The sequence below is a fragment of the Lagopus muta genome, chromosome 5, assembly GCF_023343835.1.
Source record: "Lagopus muta isolate bLagMut1 chromosome 5, bLagMut1 primary, whole genome shotgun sequence".
NCBI lineage: Eukaryota > Metazoa > Chordata > Aves > Galliformes > Phasianidae > Lagopus > Lagopus muta.
The window spans coordinates 57,935,717-57,951,114 of record NC_064437.1 but is presented as its reverse complement, the minus strand read 5'-3'; the positions used below and the strand labels follow the sequence as shown (position 1 = coordinate 57,951,114).

The 15,398-nt window shown below is 36.7% G+C and overlaps 1 protein-coding gene across 2 annotated transcripts in view; it reads left to right on the top strand.

Moving 5' to 3' along the window:
- The window catches only part of LOC125694191 (nebulin related anchoring protein), a 45,484-nt gene that overhangs the window by 14,388 nt on the left and 15,698 nt on the right, over positions 1 to 15,398 (top strand). For both annotated transcript variants that reach the window (XM_048947047.1, XM_048947046.1), the window contains exons 12-25: positions 132 to 236; positions 762 to 869; positions 1,561 to 1,665; positions 3,380 to 3,478; positions 3,990 to 4,094; positions 5,105 to 5,212; positions 6,065 to 6,166; positions 6,563 to 6,760; positions 6,985 to 7,089; positions 8,673 to 8,771; positions 10,684 to 10,788; positions 11,249 to 11,356; positions 11,978 to 12,289; positions 13,254 to 13,358. In XM_048947047.1, coding sequence (XP_048803004.1) covers positions 132 to 236; positions 762 to 869; positions 1,561 to 1,665; positions 3,380 to 3,478; positions 3,990 to 4,094; positions 5,105 to 5,212; positions 6,065 to 6,166; positions 6,563 to 6,760; positions 6,985 to 7,089; positions 8,673 to 8,771; positions 10,684 to 10,788; positions 11,249 to 11,356; positions 11,978 to 12,289; positions 13,254 to 13,358 — 1,764 coding nt within the window. The remainder of the gene's footprint in view (positions 1 to 131; positions 237 to 761; positions 870 to 1,560; positions 1,666 to 3,379; positions 3,479 to 3,989; positions 4,095 to 5,104; positions 5,213 to 6,064; positions 6,167 to 6,562; positions 6,761 to 6,984; positions 7,090 to 8,672; positions 8,772 to 10,683; positions 10,789 to 11,248; positions 11,357 to 11,977; positions 12,290 to 13,253; positions 13,359 to 15,398) is intronic.

Sequence of the window (15,398 nt, the reverse complement as noted above, 5' to 3'; positions counted from 1 at the left end):
TTTTCTGGTAAGAGAGATGTATCAGAATGTTTGAACAGCAGTCCTGGCTAATCATCAGTGTGCAGGGGAACTCGATAGAGCAATTTAACATTTTACCATAACTTTTTTCCTTCTGTATTCTTGTCACCAAGGTGGAATATAAGAAGGATCTTGGGAACAACAGAGGGTACAGCATTAATTACTGCGATACTCCGCAATTCAAGAATGCGAGCAAGATCTCAAAATACACCAGTGATGTAAGTTTTCAGTGCCTTGTGTGGTTTGTTGGAAGCTTACTCTGGTAGCAGATGATGGTAGGGTAGATCATTTATCTTGTTATTTTTCCCTGGTTGGTGAGAACACTGGGTATGCATTGGGCTTGGTGAAAGCTGCAGCAAAACAATCTGCTTTTGGTAGATGATTCATTTGTACAAATATTGTAGAAATAATGCTTATTTGCATTATTTATTTTAGTATTTACTTCTGATGGAATAACTTACAGCAGTAGAATGTGGAGGTACTTTCTGAATGTGGTATCCAGGTGTTCTGAAGAATGTACAAAGTACATCTTTTACCTTAGGAAATTCACTGAGTATTCTAGGCTTTGTTTTTAGAAGTGCTGTGGTTGTTTTGTGAGCTTGTGAGTTTCTGTAGTGGCGCAGCATTGACATACCATAGCTGTAGCAATTTTTTTCACTGCTGTAACCCATGGAAACACATGGAAAAAACTAAATAAGTTTTATGAAGGTTTTGTTTGTTTGTTTGTTTGTTTTTAAATACAGATTAAGTACAAAGAAACATACCAGAACCAAATGAAAGGTCATTACACGGGCATTGGTATGGACAAGCGAATGTTACATGCCATGAAAGTGGGCAGCTTGGCAAGCAATGTAAGTCTTTTTAAATCACACTTCTGTAGTCATGGCTTTCTTTATTTTATTTTTCCAGAATTAAGCTGATGGTAGAACATAGGTTATATTGTAGTAAAGATATGAAGGATAGATATGTTGAGAAGAGAAGAAATTCTGGAAACCCTTTTGTACTGCACTGTGTGGGAGAGACTGAAATAAGCAAATTCAGTGATCTGGCAACATACTGAGCTCCTTCAGTTTTCTTTGACATCAGTAGGATGCTGAAGGCTGCTTGCTTCCCTCCTCCAGGGTCAGACCTTTGGTGAAAAAAAACAGCCTTTAATAAAGATTTCTGGATTCCAATTTAATTTACTGGGTTAGTCAAAAAGCTATTTCGTTACATACCATTCCTTCAAGTACATTATTTACAAATCTGTAAGAAGCTTGAGAACTAAGCAGAAAGATAAAAGAGATGTGTCATAGGTAGAAGTTAAGTTAATGCTCCCACTGTTGGCATTGGATTAATTGAGGAGCTGAAAAAGAATCAATTAGTGGCTAAACTATGCAAATAATTTCATTTTCTTTGTCACTCACGACATTGAAATTACTTTGTTTCCTGCATTTAATATTAATATTATTGTTTCTCCTTTCCTCTTGACTGATAATTATTCAAACAAATGACAGCCTAAAAAAAAGAATGATTTTTTTTTTTGTTCTCTCTTTGTTTCAGATAGCCTATAAATCTGATTACAAACATGATGGTGTTGACTACAATTACCCAGCTACTCTCACTCCTTCATACCAGACAACAAGGAAGTTGGTCCCTTTGAAAGATGTAAATAATTTTATGGCTTTTTTACATGGCTTGCATGGCTCATCATCTCTCTGTAGGAGAGATAGTGATAGATTGTGTATGTCAAATGATGATTTAATCATGGAAGAAGACAGCTGGTGATTAAAAAAAAAAGAAAAGGTTAAAGCAAAAATGCAAGGAGTTACAAGGGCTGAGAGGAATAGTGGTGCCACCTCCTGTCATTTGCTTCAGTTGAACACAGTGGGAAAAAATTAGTGCTGCCCCACACTTATGTTCTTCCTAGAATCATAGAATGGCTTGAGTTGGAAGGGACCTTAAAGATCTGCTTCTAACTCCCCTGCTGTGGGCACGGTGGCCACTCTCTAGATCAGGGCTTAGGACTCTGTCCAACCTGGCCTTGAACAACCCCAGGGAGGGGGCATCCACAGCTTCTCTGGACAACCTGGGGTATTTTTGAGGAATTATTTGATAAGCTTCAATTATAAGATGAGTTGTTGCCTCTTGAGCAACAATTTCAGTTTTTTCTTTGAAAAGTCTTCAAAGTAAGCATAATAGCTATCAATAAGTAGATAAATCCTGGGACTACTGTAAAGTACTAGGTGATGATTGTGGGTAGTACAACAGGCTCTGTGGCCAACTGATTTTTGGGTTCCAAAAGCAGCTTCTGACTGAATTGTACAAGAGCAGGAAGTGCTGAAATGTTTAGAGCAAGTAGAACTAATTTCTGTAAGTTCAGGTTTGGTGGACAGTCACCTTTCTGCTTAAAAAATCATAAGCAGGGGTATACATTTTCAGTAAAAAAGAAACGATCTCTTTCTGTGGAAGTAAAATTCTTCTTGTCTCCAAGGGAAGCAAATCAAATGTTTGATTTTGTTGTACTTTGATCAATTTTGAAGTTCTTTCCGAAATGTTATGGTTGTGTCAGAAAGAAGGAAGTTTATGTAAGGATACATGAAATGGAAAGGAATCATAGTCCATTTAACTGGAAATGAGTGTTCTATGAAACTAGGTTTATGTGATTTGCAATGTTTGCAAAGTGGCAATTAGTGAATATTGACCTTGGCCAACAGTGAACGATAATTGTGTTCTGCAGTGTAAAACCTTTGGCAACAACAGGTTTAAAAGAAAGCTTCTTTGTGATTTGTAATCTTGTGTAACTTTGGGTTTAAATATGTTTGTTTGTTTGTTTTAATAGCTTAGCATTGCTGTCATCATGTTAATTTTGTGGACTTCAATACTATGATTGTTACTAATTTTTTGTTTTGTTTTGTAAATATATGGTTTTCTTCTCTCATCCTTCACTCAAAATTCTTACTACATAGGGAACTTCTGTGATTACTGAGTTTTGATCTAATAATTAAAGATAATGCATGAGAGTTCATTTGCTCTGTACAGCATTACACTGGACAGACCTATTAATAAAAAGGAACATTATAACTGTCTTTTAAGATAATCTGATCTGACTGATGGTAAGAAATAAGTTTAATATTAATGCTTTAGAGGACTAATTGTGTTTATGAATTCGTTGTTTTGAGGGAAAGGGATTATAAATGACTGCAGATCTCATCCAAGAGATCCTGGTATTTTTCTCCATCTCAGCTTATTATGATCTAAGTTATGATTTTGCTGGGAAAATAGCTAACAAAACTTTGTCTACTCAAGCACTCATTTTCCAGTCTGAACATTACCTCCCTTACTAAATATTCTCTTTTCCATTTCTTTAATTTTAAATTAGGTAAACTACAGGCAAAGCATAGACAAGATGAAGTATAGCTCTGTTGCCAGCACTCCACAAATTGCTCAAGCCAAAATAAATGCTCAGCAGCTCAGTGATGTAAGTTCTGTCAACAATGGCCATCTTTGTTTATGAATTATCTCATAATTTTATTTCATAGCATTTGAAGCACTTGAATGTTTTTATTGTGGGTGGGTATTTGGCAGATTTACAACCAAAAGAATACAAGTTGAATGAAACTACTTACAGAAACGTAGCAGTCACAGCAGTCAGTAGATACAACATTTTCTTCCATTTTTAACAGTTTTATTACTGTACTTCGTTAGGAATTTATTTTCTGTATATTTATTAATGCATGATTTGTAAAAAAATCAGGTATTTTTTACTTACAGATAATCAATAGTTACTCTATTTATGGAATAGTTATTCCAATTCCTAGCACCTATGTAAAAGTTATGATTGCTGTAGCACCTATGATATTCTTATAGCAAACGTAACATATGACACCAGGAGGCTGAAATTCGGCAGTAGTCAATCAATGCCATTTGCCTATTGCTTAATTAATAAAAAATAACTGAGTTTGATTTTAATGTTTTTCAATCTATGGCAGTTGAACTATCGAGCCCAGTATGAGAAGACAAAAACAAATTACACTCTACCTCAGGACATACCTCAGTTGGTCAAGGCCAAAGCCAATGCAGAATTATATAGTGAGGTAAGTCAAGTTACGTGGAAATATTTGTACTCACAATGCCATCAGAAGAGAGAAATGAATGTAAAGATGATGGCACCGTTTCTGGAAACACTTATGTTTATAAGCTGTCTTCAATAAGCAGCATGAGAATTAGGAACAAAAAGAGATAGGGATGCCATTGCAAGTATGGTGATGCTGCCAGACATTTTTTTTTTCCCCAGTATCTTTTCAAATGCCTTGAATTTGTTTAATAAGTCTATGTTCACTTCACAAATTAGCTACTTCTGTGCTGGTGTTTGTATGAAGAACCAACATTTATGCAGTTCTAATAATTGAAAGGCCACTTAAGTCTGTGCAATGAGTCACAGTGAATTTGTTGAACTTGAGTCAAACCTACTGTTGCTGCCATTCATCATTCTTCACAGTATGTAGTGACTTTCTCAGAGACTTGTGTGTTTAAAATCAAGCACTTACAGGAAAGCCTTAGTTTAAGGAGTTAAACTAAAGAATTACCAGGCCTCAGACCACATGAGTGCCAACTTTTGAAAGATCTCAAACTAAGGATGGCCTCTAGCAGCTCACTTAAAGACCTGCGGCTACAGTTAGGCAGCGAACATTGCTAGATCTAGGTTGGGAGCTATGATGGGGAAAGAAAAATCCTGAAACGTGCAGTGTGATGTCTGATTCTAAACACTTCCTCCCTAGAGATCAGCTCCTATTAATCCACAGTATTTGCATATTTAAAAAAAAACAACAGATGCTTTTGGAAACATTTCCCTCCTCCATGAGACTTTAAAACCTAGAGCTATTGGAGCATCTTTGGGAATTTAAGGTGACTTTAAACTCCAAGCATAAAACTATTGACTCAATCCTAGCCAATTAATTAACTCAAATTATAATGAACTGTGACTTATGTGTTCTAATTTGTGGGCAGAGAAGATTTATAGTTCTGTTTTGCTCTTAGTCACTCTCATGTTCAGTTAAGACACTGTGTGTTGTATACTGACATGTTTCTGTCTCTCCTTTCTCAGGTTAAGTACAAAGAAGGCTGGGAGAAGAGCAAGGGCCAGGGATTTGAAATGAAGCTTGATTCTCTGCCTTTACTTGCTGCCAAAGCATCAAGGGATCTTGCAAGTGATGTAGGTTACATTTAATTACCTAGGAATTATTCTTTACGTAAGTTGTTGTAGCACAGGGAAATAAAACTAAGCTCTCTTCATCTGGGTTTTTAAGACCTGAATTTTACTGTCATACGTTCATCTTTCTCAAAGGCAGATGAACAGCTGGAAACTTCCTTAGACTGTTCTGTGAAATTTCACTCTCTGGAAATTATTTTTTTTTAAATATGAATGTACAGAAGGAAGCAAAGTTTGCAAAAGGACAGTGGGCTCAATCTTTCTATAGTAAAAATTAGTGTTTTGAATCGTTCATATTTTCAAAAATGCTGTTATCATCCACTGCATATTTCTTTAGTCTGCTTCTTTAACATTTAAAAAAAAATCAAAATCAAAACTAGCTGTTTTTAAATGACTTCTCCCACAGTTCTTCACCTGTGGAAAGGAAAAGGAAGAAATTTTGCCTGCAGCTAGAAAGTGCTCAGTACTGAAGATGATTCAAAAATCTATTGATAAAAGAAGAGTTTTATGCTCATTCAGCAGTCTTCCCACCTCATTAAGAAAATCAAGTCTTGCTTGGTTTTTCCATGATTGATTTCTTATCTGGTTCTTAAACCAAAACGTAATTTAGCTATTCAGAAGACAAAGTCTGTAAGAAAATGCATCTCAGAGGAGTGAGCTTTGAAGAATGAGGTTAAACGTAATATGGATAAGACTTGTCCTTCACATTTGGGAATTTCTGAGAACGTGTGGAAATTGGAATAAGCCTTTCTGAATTTTGACCACCCAAATAGTGAAAAACATATTGCTTATCTCTGATGCAAATGAAAGATGTGCTTTGACTTAAACTATTATATTTGATTTTATTTTTTACAGATTAAGTATAAAGAAGAGTATGAGAAAACAAAAGGAAAGGCAACTGAAACAAAAGATTCAAGACTTTTGCACTCTCTGCAGGTGGCCAAGATGAGTAGTGAGGTAAATTATTTATTTCTCTTACTCAGAAGATGTTATCCATAATTATGAGTCTTTCAGCAATGGTATGGGACTTGTTTCTTGCCTCAGACTGTTAATATACAAAGATTACACAGTACATTTGTTCTTGTAGGTGGTTTTGGGTTTTGGGTTGGTGTCCTATTAAAACCTCAACAGAGAACTTTTGTGCAGATAGAAGTATATTGTAAACTAAGATGTACTATAATAATCTGCAATATTAATTCTGCTGTGTTATGGATCTCACATGGGACTTGGTTCATATTAGAACCTATTTTACCCAATCTTCATAAGGAAACAAACAAAACTAGAGATTTAAGATAGGTTTGGATTTGCAGTGCAGTGGTACAAACAAGTTATTTTTGTTCCTACTTTTTCTAGATTGACTACAAAAAAGATTTTGAGGAGAGTAAGACCCATTTCCATCTGCCTATGGATATGGTAAACCTGAGGCATGCTAAGAAGGCCCAAGCACTTGCTAGTGACCTGGATTATAGAAAGAGACTCCATGAATACACAGTGGTTCCAGAAGATATGAAGACAAAATGGGCCAAGAAGGCCTATGGGCTCCAGAGTGATGTAAGATGGTATAAGCTCAGCTTAATTATTAATGCAGTGTGGATGCATATAAACTTCTTCAGAATTTGATGCTACTTTTTATTTCACGTGGACGCAATCTGAGTTACAGTAGGGCTTCTTAAATGGCTTTGACATGTCTTTGAAACTGGCAGGTGTGCTCATGTTCACACCCAAACATTGTACTTCTGCCCCTCATGTCTGTAACTGTTATTTTTCTTCAATAGCTTCAATACAGGGCAGACCTGATGTGGATGAAAGGAGTTGGATGTATTACAGAAGGAAGTCTTAATATACAGCAAGCCAAAAAGGCAGGAGATTTGGTCAGTGAGGTAAGCAAAGTGCTCAGCTTTCTGTCTGTTGCTTATTCGAAGGCTTATACACGCTTATTATGCTATATCATGTGGAATGAGGTGAGGAATTCCTATACTGAAAGATGACACTTTAGATATTCTACAGTGTAGGTGATCCTGGATTCAACGTTAAAAATGTTTTCTGATGATGCAATTACTGATTTCCCTCAAGACTGTGAGCAAAAGGCCCTGTAATTGTACTTTCATCTCTACATAATGGGTAAATGAATTAAAAGGGCAACACAGAAAGGAATCAGAATTTCCTATGGAATCTCCTACACGTACTGTGTAGACTTTTTAAGGAATAATGCTGAAAAATTCGATACTTGACAGTCATGCTTGGCAATTTCAACAGTGCTACATTTCATTCCTTTCCCTCGGTTAATTCATACACTGCTGTTACCTTTACGGAAGTACATTTCTGCAGCTTCTTAGCTGTGCTTGAGTTGTTTCACTAGTGCTTGGAAAACTAGAGAATAGAAGGGTGAATAAATTAAGGGAAGTTTCACAAGAAGGATAAAACCCCTCTTAGTTCTGGGGGAAGGACCAGAAGCCAGTAAGTTACTGGAGATCATACTCTGATACTTTGAGTCTCTGACAGCCTCTCACTGCTACTGCAAGGGGAAAAAAAGTACATCTTAGAAGCAAAAAGAGAGCAGCAACTCTCAGATCCAGTGTCTTGCTAGAGACAGACTTACATCTGCTACTGTGATGTGCTGTATTAGTAATCACTTGCACAATTACTTAATCCACAGTGGTCTACCTTTTCTTTTCAGGGCTATGGCAGGCCAAGAGATGTCTGACAGTCACACTGGTTATACTGGTGGATATTATTTTAGAGATCTCTATTGCCCTATGGTGACTGGCATTTTGTCTTTGCAAAATGTCACTATGTTGTGCTCCATGATATGTAATAAAACATGCTGGTTTTAATCTGCCTCCCTCCCTTCCAGGTTCCTAAAACAAAGCGATGAGCACCTCTTTGAAGTGCTGCATGCTTTTTTAACTTCTGTTTTGTGTTTCTCTAGAAGAGTCACAGCATAAACTGATCTGTTCATCCATCAGTTCAAACGGAATGATTTCTCTCCTGAAATGCCATACCATGAAAAAATGCATTTAAAGCTCTCCTAGGTGGAATGCCCCACCTTATTGTGGAACTATTAGAATAAGAATTTGACTAAAGTATGCAAGAAGTGTTTGCCTGTCATTCTGTTGCCTTGAAATGGTGTTCTGAATTTCCTTTTACTGTCTCAGATAGAAGTGCTTAGCTTGCTCTGAAGTGAGCAGTGTATGAGGCTTGGGCAGAGACATAGATACAAAACAGACCTCATCCAAAGGCTGCTGATGTCAATGGAAGTTTTCCAATCGCTTTAGTGTGTTCCAGATGTAAAGTAAAACAAGATGGAATAAAAGTAGTGCAAGTCTTATTTATCAAACTAGAAATACTATTCGGTATGAAAATTTGTTCTTGTGAATAGATTTTAAGTACTCTATCAGTCATGTGCTTGTGGGAAGGTAAATATTGCAGCAGCTTTTTTATAACTTGCTTTAATTTGATCCAGAAAAAATACCGACAGAAGGCTGATGCTCTGAAATTCACCAGCGTGGCTGACAGTTCTCACATCAAACATGCCAAGAAAAGCCAGGAATTGCAAAGTGATGTGAGTCCTTCTCTTTACAAAAGCTTTTCTCTTAATGGTAATTCCTGAGATATATGTATACTGAGGGTTGAGGGGAGGCAGAACACATCATTGTGAAACTTTGCAATATATGAAAGTTTAAGTTCTTGAGGTTTATTTCTAAGGGTTTTTGTTTGTAGATTTCATGAGTTCTCCCACTGAATTCTCTAAACTAGAACAACAACAAATCAATGGGAACAGAGATATGCAAGCCAGGCTTCCCACAGATGGTGTCAATAGCCAGAGAAAGAAAGGGAAATCCTCTTTCAGAAAGCCTCTGCAACAACCTTGTGGGTGATGCAAGTGAGATTCAAGGATGACTGAAAAGCTTTCATAAGAGGTTGTCTAAATTTTCCTGGGACATTAATGTAGTCTGCACAAAAATGGGTTATCTGTGAGAAAGTAAAAGGAAGCAAGCAGAGGGAAACAGTATTCTCAATATTCACTCTGAGTTTTGAAACTTTGGAGTTTCAAAGCAAAGCAAATGTAAGCACAGGGACTAAGATACACTCACCCCAGGTTCTGTATTTCTCTCCACTGATGGCCCTGTCAGGCTGTGTAATACTATATTAGTGTCTGTGTTCAGTGCCACATTCTTTAGCTGTTGCTGTTAAGGGGTTTTTTGTAAAAGAATTAAGTGAGTACATTTTCCCCAACTGGATACTTTCAGGATGCTCTCTATCCTTCCCTGGGCCCTCGTGACCCTGGCAGATGGTATTTCAGAACTCCTGGCAGCACTTGGCTGAATGCAACTCACTTTTATAATTCCAGAAGGAAGGGAATCTGTTGTTAAAAATCACTGACCAAATGATTTTGTAATAGAAGTAACCTGTTAACCTTTTTTTTTTTTTCTTATAATATGCCATGCCTTGAACTGAAGATGCTGTCAGCACCTCAAATTGCTACATGAATGAAGCATTATTGCTTTATGATTGTCATGGCTTTTTTTTTGTTTGTCTTCTTCAGGCAACTACCTTGTTTCCTTTTTTTTTTTATATTTTTATTCCTTGTATCAGTGAAAAACAGGCACTTATTTGGATGAGTGTTATGTGTCTCAGAGATAACACTAGTATGAATAGGATAAGAATGTTGGTCTCCTGATTCCCATTACTTATCTTCCATTTACTCTATAATGCTACCTTCTTGTATGAGTGTTGAAGATGGAATAGTAATGCTAGATTTAGTGCTCTATAGTAGGGAATATATATATTTTTTCACTGTGAGATTTAAGAAATTTAGCACTTCATGAAATGGGGCATCTTTTCATAGCTTTTCAGTAGCTCTCCCAACTGCTTCACGGGGTTCTGAAACAGGGCAGCAAATTTCTCGGTTGGAGTTGCCCTGAGATGTAAAATGGAAATGTTTGCTGCTTGGATCGTAGAAAGTCCTTGATATTTTCATTCAAAGTTGGAATGGTAGTCCTTGCTGGAATATTATGTCTGCAACTGTATCTTGGTCACATGTTTTCTCTACAGATGAAATTCCTTAGTGTTCTTCATTTCATCCCTGAAATTCACTGTTGTTTATTAAGCTACTACTAAATAATAGCTGCCATTTAGTACTGGAGAAAATATATTCTTACAGATGTTTAATTCAGATTATGAATTATCATCAGATTTATGATCAGTTAAATAACTAACTTTTGGAGAGAGAACTGAAGTATCCTGATATGCTTGCTATTTCTCCACTTCCTTGAAGGAGTAATTTCTTTGTCTTGGCTCTGTCAGCTTTTAAATTGAGACTTGGGGAAAAAAAATGTCATGATGCTAAAGACTAACTCACCAAATAAGTAGAATGAAACAAATCCTTGAATATTTGGGATGTTTTGACCATTGTTTCTTCAAAATTAAGCATGGACTATGGTTTGTTGACCACACTTTGCTTTCTGGGACAGGTTGCCTACAGGTCAGGAAAAGAGCAGTTTCTTCATCAGTACACCATCACCAAAGATGACCCTGTCTTCTTATTGGCCAAAGCAAATGCTGCCAATATCAGTGAGGTACTGTGTGAGACCATGGATTGGATTCTCTAAGCCCTGTGAATAGCTGCACTTGAAATGTTGGTTCTGTGGGTGGAAGTCAGACTCCTTCTATGAGAAGGTCCAACTGTTTTAAATGTGAAAACTTTATGGTCAATTTGTTTTCAATTAAATACTTATCACATCCACTGCTCTGAAGACTTGTCACTTTTAGAGTTTGAAGCTGTGTATTTTCCATGTGCTTACCTTCACTCAGATGAAGGCATACTGAAAGTTTCACTGGAGCCAGTAGGATAGTGGGGTTACAGTATGCACAGTGTGTAAGGGAAGATAGCAAGTGATGAGAGTAAGATCTGATTCTTAAATGTATGGTCATGAGTGTATGGTGGTTTGATATTACTTCAGAGATTTCACTGTGACTAGAAAACAAATAGAATATACTGGCAGTAGTAAGGACACTGTGTTATTTTCATCTCTTTAGAAACTGTACAGAAGTAGCTGGGAGAAGCAGAAGGAAAAAGGATTTGTTCTTCGTCTGGATGCTTTGTCATTCTTGACAGCTAAGGCAAAGAGGGATCTGGCAAGTGATGTGAGTATGGACTTCCTCAAAGTTCTTTAGTATTCAGACAGCTGACAGTCCAGGTTGCTATCAGAGTTTTGAGGATGTGTCACATCTCTTTCTGTGCCTTGAGCCACGCTCACTTGATTCACACTAAGGAGCAATGGAGGAGTTCTCTGGTTGACTGTTACTGTGTAATTATTCAGAAGGTTTGCTCTGAGCAATTCGGAGTTATTTCCCACATGCTGACTATCTTTTCTTACTCTTATTTTGACAAAAGGTTGAATTTTAGTACTTGAAGTGGAATTCTCCTATGAAACAAAGTGACAGTACGTTTCTACCTGACCAGAAAACGTCTGAAAGAACCTTCTGACCTCAGTGCTGAATGAATGCTCATTTTCCTTAGGATAACCAACAGTAAAAGATTTCTTAGAGATTTTTGAGAATGAATAATTAATGAGAAAGCTTTTATTCTTGGTAGACACTTGCTAATTTCTAAGGCATTCCAGTTCTTTCTTGCAAATGGACTTAGGTCCTTGCATTGAGGATCCAGTGTGTCACAATGCTGATAGAGCGTTGCATTACTACAAGTAGAGCTGTCACTTTGGTAACTTAGATGATTTGAATCATGGTCTATGTTTTTCTTCACAGATTAAATATAAGGAAGGTTATGAGAAGATGAAGGGTAAGCTGATTGGAGTAAAAGCTGTGGAGGAAGATTCAAAGATGGCTCATTCCCTTCAAATGTCAAAACTGCAGAGTGATCTGGAGTACAAGAAGGCATTTGAGGACACAAAGAATCAGTTCCAGGTCTCCCTGGATATGGCTAACCTTGTCCATGCCAAAAAGGCTCAGAATTTGGCTTCAGATAAAGGATACAGGACAGCTCTCCATCATTACACTGTTTTGCCTACTGACAGGAAAGTGGCATGGGCCAAGTGGGCGTATGGATTGCAGAGTGACGTAAGTGCAGAGCTTACTGTGTTTCAGTGCCTTTATTCAACTCCTTCAGATGCTTAGTGCTGAATTTCTTTATGTGCTGATGCTTTCTGATGCCATGATGTGCACTTAATTTTTCAAAACTTAAATAGTCAATACAAAGGCAGTAATTATTAACCACCTGTTTAACCACCTTGTGATTCACTTAAGATATACATCAATTAATATGTTTTACCTAATGCACAGGGAGGTTAAATAGCATAAGTAAAATGGTGATAAGGTTCCATATGGAGACCATGTACTCACCTGAAGTGGTCAGTTGCACTGTCTGACACTGTATGTGGTCACTATATGGCAATCTGCCATTCTGAGGTCTTAAGTTAGAACTTTTAAAGGAAACTAAGATAGATATGTTTTCAGATTTTGTTAAGGTGCTGGTGCTGAAATGCTTCCAAGTTCTTTGAGAAAACTGCCTCTGGAGCTTGTATAAGCTTTTGCAATTTAGTAGGCTGTTGGTAGGAAGCATTTTGTGAGGGACTACATCTGTACACTTGCTCCTTAATGTCACACGGAGGAAGAAAAGAAGGCAACACAATGCTTTCCCTCCAGTATAGAAAAATAGTGGTTTGAAAATGTTAATTGTCAATTCATATCATTGCAAATCATTTGTAACCTTCTAAACAGCACACACCAGATGCTACGCACAGTGGAAGTTTTTTGCTAAGTTAGAGCAAAGAGTACAAATAACAGTAAGGTATAGACTACTATTACTATTTGCCTTGCAAAACATGTGCACTAGTGTTAGAGTCTTAGTACTGCTATCTCATTCTGTAATTTATTTTGCTTTCCTTGCAACTGTGCAATAGTGAAAAGAACACAAGCAGGAACTAATTTGACTTGGCTGTAGTTCCTGAGATGGCTGAATATTTAAATGGCATTTTAAGTGTATGAACACCAACAATAGGATGATTTTTTTTTTCTTTGTCAGAACCGATATAGAGCAGATTTGAACTGGATGAAAGGAACTGGATGGATAGCCACTGGGTCATTAAATGTGGAGCAGGCTAAGAAGGCAGGAGAACTCATTAGTGAGGTGAGATTTCATGACAGCATGCAACAGAATTTGCTGCATAATGTCTGCAAAATGTCTGTATAAAATTAAAATAATTTCCACTCAAAGGGAAAAGAAAAAGGCATATCACATGAAAGCCCTCAAAACCAGGGATAGAACTGGTAATTAGAGGGAAACCAGATACCAAACACACACCAGTAGGAGTCCATATAGCCTTTGCAAAAACAAAGTAGGTGACAAATGATATTATGAATAATAATGGCAATCAAACAGTGCTCAATTGCTACCCACTAGCCTACCTTTTTAATGAAGCAAAACAGGAGAGATGATGAAAAGATGTAGTCATTGGACTGAGAACCTTCTTTTGTAACAGATACATGTTCCTCCTTGCTCCTTTTTGAGATATATTCATGTTAGCTATTGAAATTCATATAGATATCTTTGTATGTAGCTGTGTGTGTGTGTATATATATATATATATATATATATATATATATATATATATATATATATATATTTCTGAGTAGTTTTCATCCTTATTTCTCTCTATAACCAATGCCACTTACAGGTAAGGCAAGCTCCAGAATCCTTTGTGCCAGTCCCAAGAGGCCTTCAAAGGAAGTAGTGGTGGAAATGATTCAAAGGCTCATAGCATTCTGTTTCTGTTATTTCAGAGGGAGTCCTATTGGCCAAACCTGCTGTAGTAGTACACTGAGTTTTGTGATTTTATTAGATAACCACTGATGATACAAGAGTCATCTGTCCATTCATTCAGTGAGAATAACGATAAAGCCATTGGTCTCAGAACCACATGGTTGTTCTTCACATCTGCCTGATTGCTACCATTATTTTTCTTTTCCTGTATAACCATCTGCATTGAAGATGGATGTTTATTTTAGATACAATAAATTATATCCTCAGCTAGCATGAAGTGAGATAGCTTCATAAAAGCTAATGTCAGCTGGGACAGTAACTGTGAATCTGTATAAAGCATGCCATTTTGATGCATAGTAGTGACAAATTTGCCATGCAGAAATTTGACCGAGGTAGGTTGTTCATGTCATCTCAAATTTTCACTCACAAAATGTCGACTTTTGTACACAGTCCATGAATTACTTGTTTTACTGCTAAAAAGCAATTGCTTTTTGAATTTTACGTAGGGGATGTTCTCATCAACTAATGTTCGTTTTTACAACTGAACAAGACAAAGAGTAACCCGCTTCTTTCCTCAGTTAAAATCAATGAGATTGCTTGTTTTTAAGGGATTTCTATCTGAAATCAAAATATTGCTTGATACGCTTAAAAGATTTAATATGTTTTACATTGTCATTTTAAGTCCTCAAAGATTCAGTATATTGTCTCAGAGTAACTTCTGGGGATTGTGTTAAATTAAAGGAGGATGACATGGCTTTAGCCTTGGAAACTGTTCACATCTGTGTACAAGAGTCATGAACATACTTATTGACTTGGGAGTTCATCACAGATATCAGGATACTTAGTACATGCTATTTGGAGAAGTGATAAGAGTAATGATGTGTATAGGACCACTCATGCAGGAAGGGAAGATTTTACTGACTGGACCATATGGAAGAAGTGTTTTCTCAGAAAACAGCTTTCATTTTAATTATGTATACATAACAAGATGTCTCAGAGGCTTTTATGGGTCCTTTCAAACACGCAAAATTAGTATCATGTACCACAGCAATTAGGCACGGTGTTAATGGCTGCACAGATTTGCTACAGGTAAGCAAGGAAAAAACCTAGCCCTTGAAACAGTAGTTTAGCCATTGCCATTATTAAAGCATCACAATCATATACCATTTCTTGCTTAAAGGAACTATAAATAAAAAATATAAGTCATACTGTATTTGAAGCTACCTGAAAAAGATTTTCAAATCCTGAGTCCTGGAGTATTTAAGTAGACATATCTGATTTTGAAATGTTTTCTTTATATTTTGGGAGAAATACTTTAATATTAATCGGCAAAAGGTTATTGTTAAATTGAAACAAATATTAATCTGAAAGTACCTAGGACATGAAGATGAGGAAAGAGGAATAATA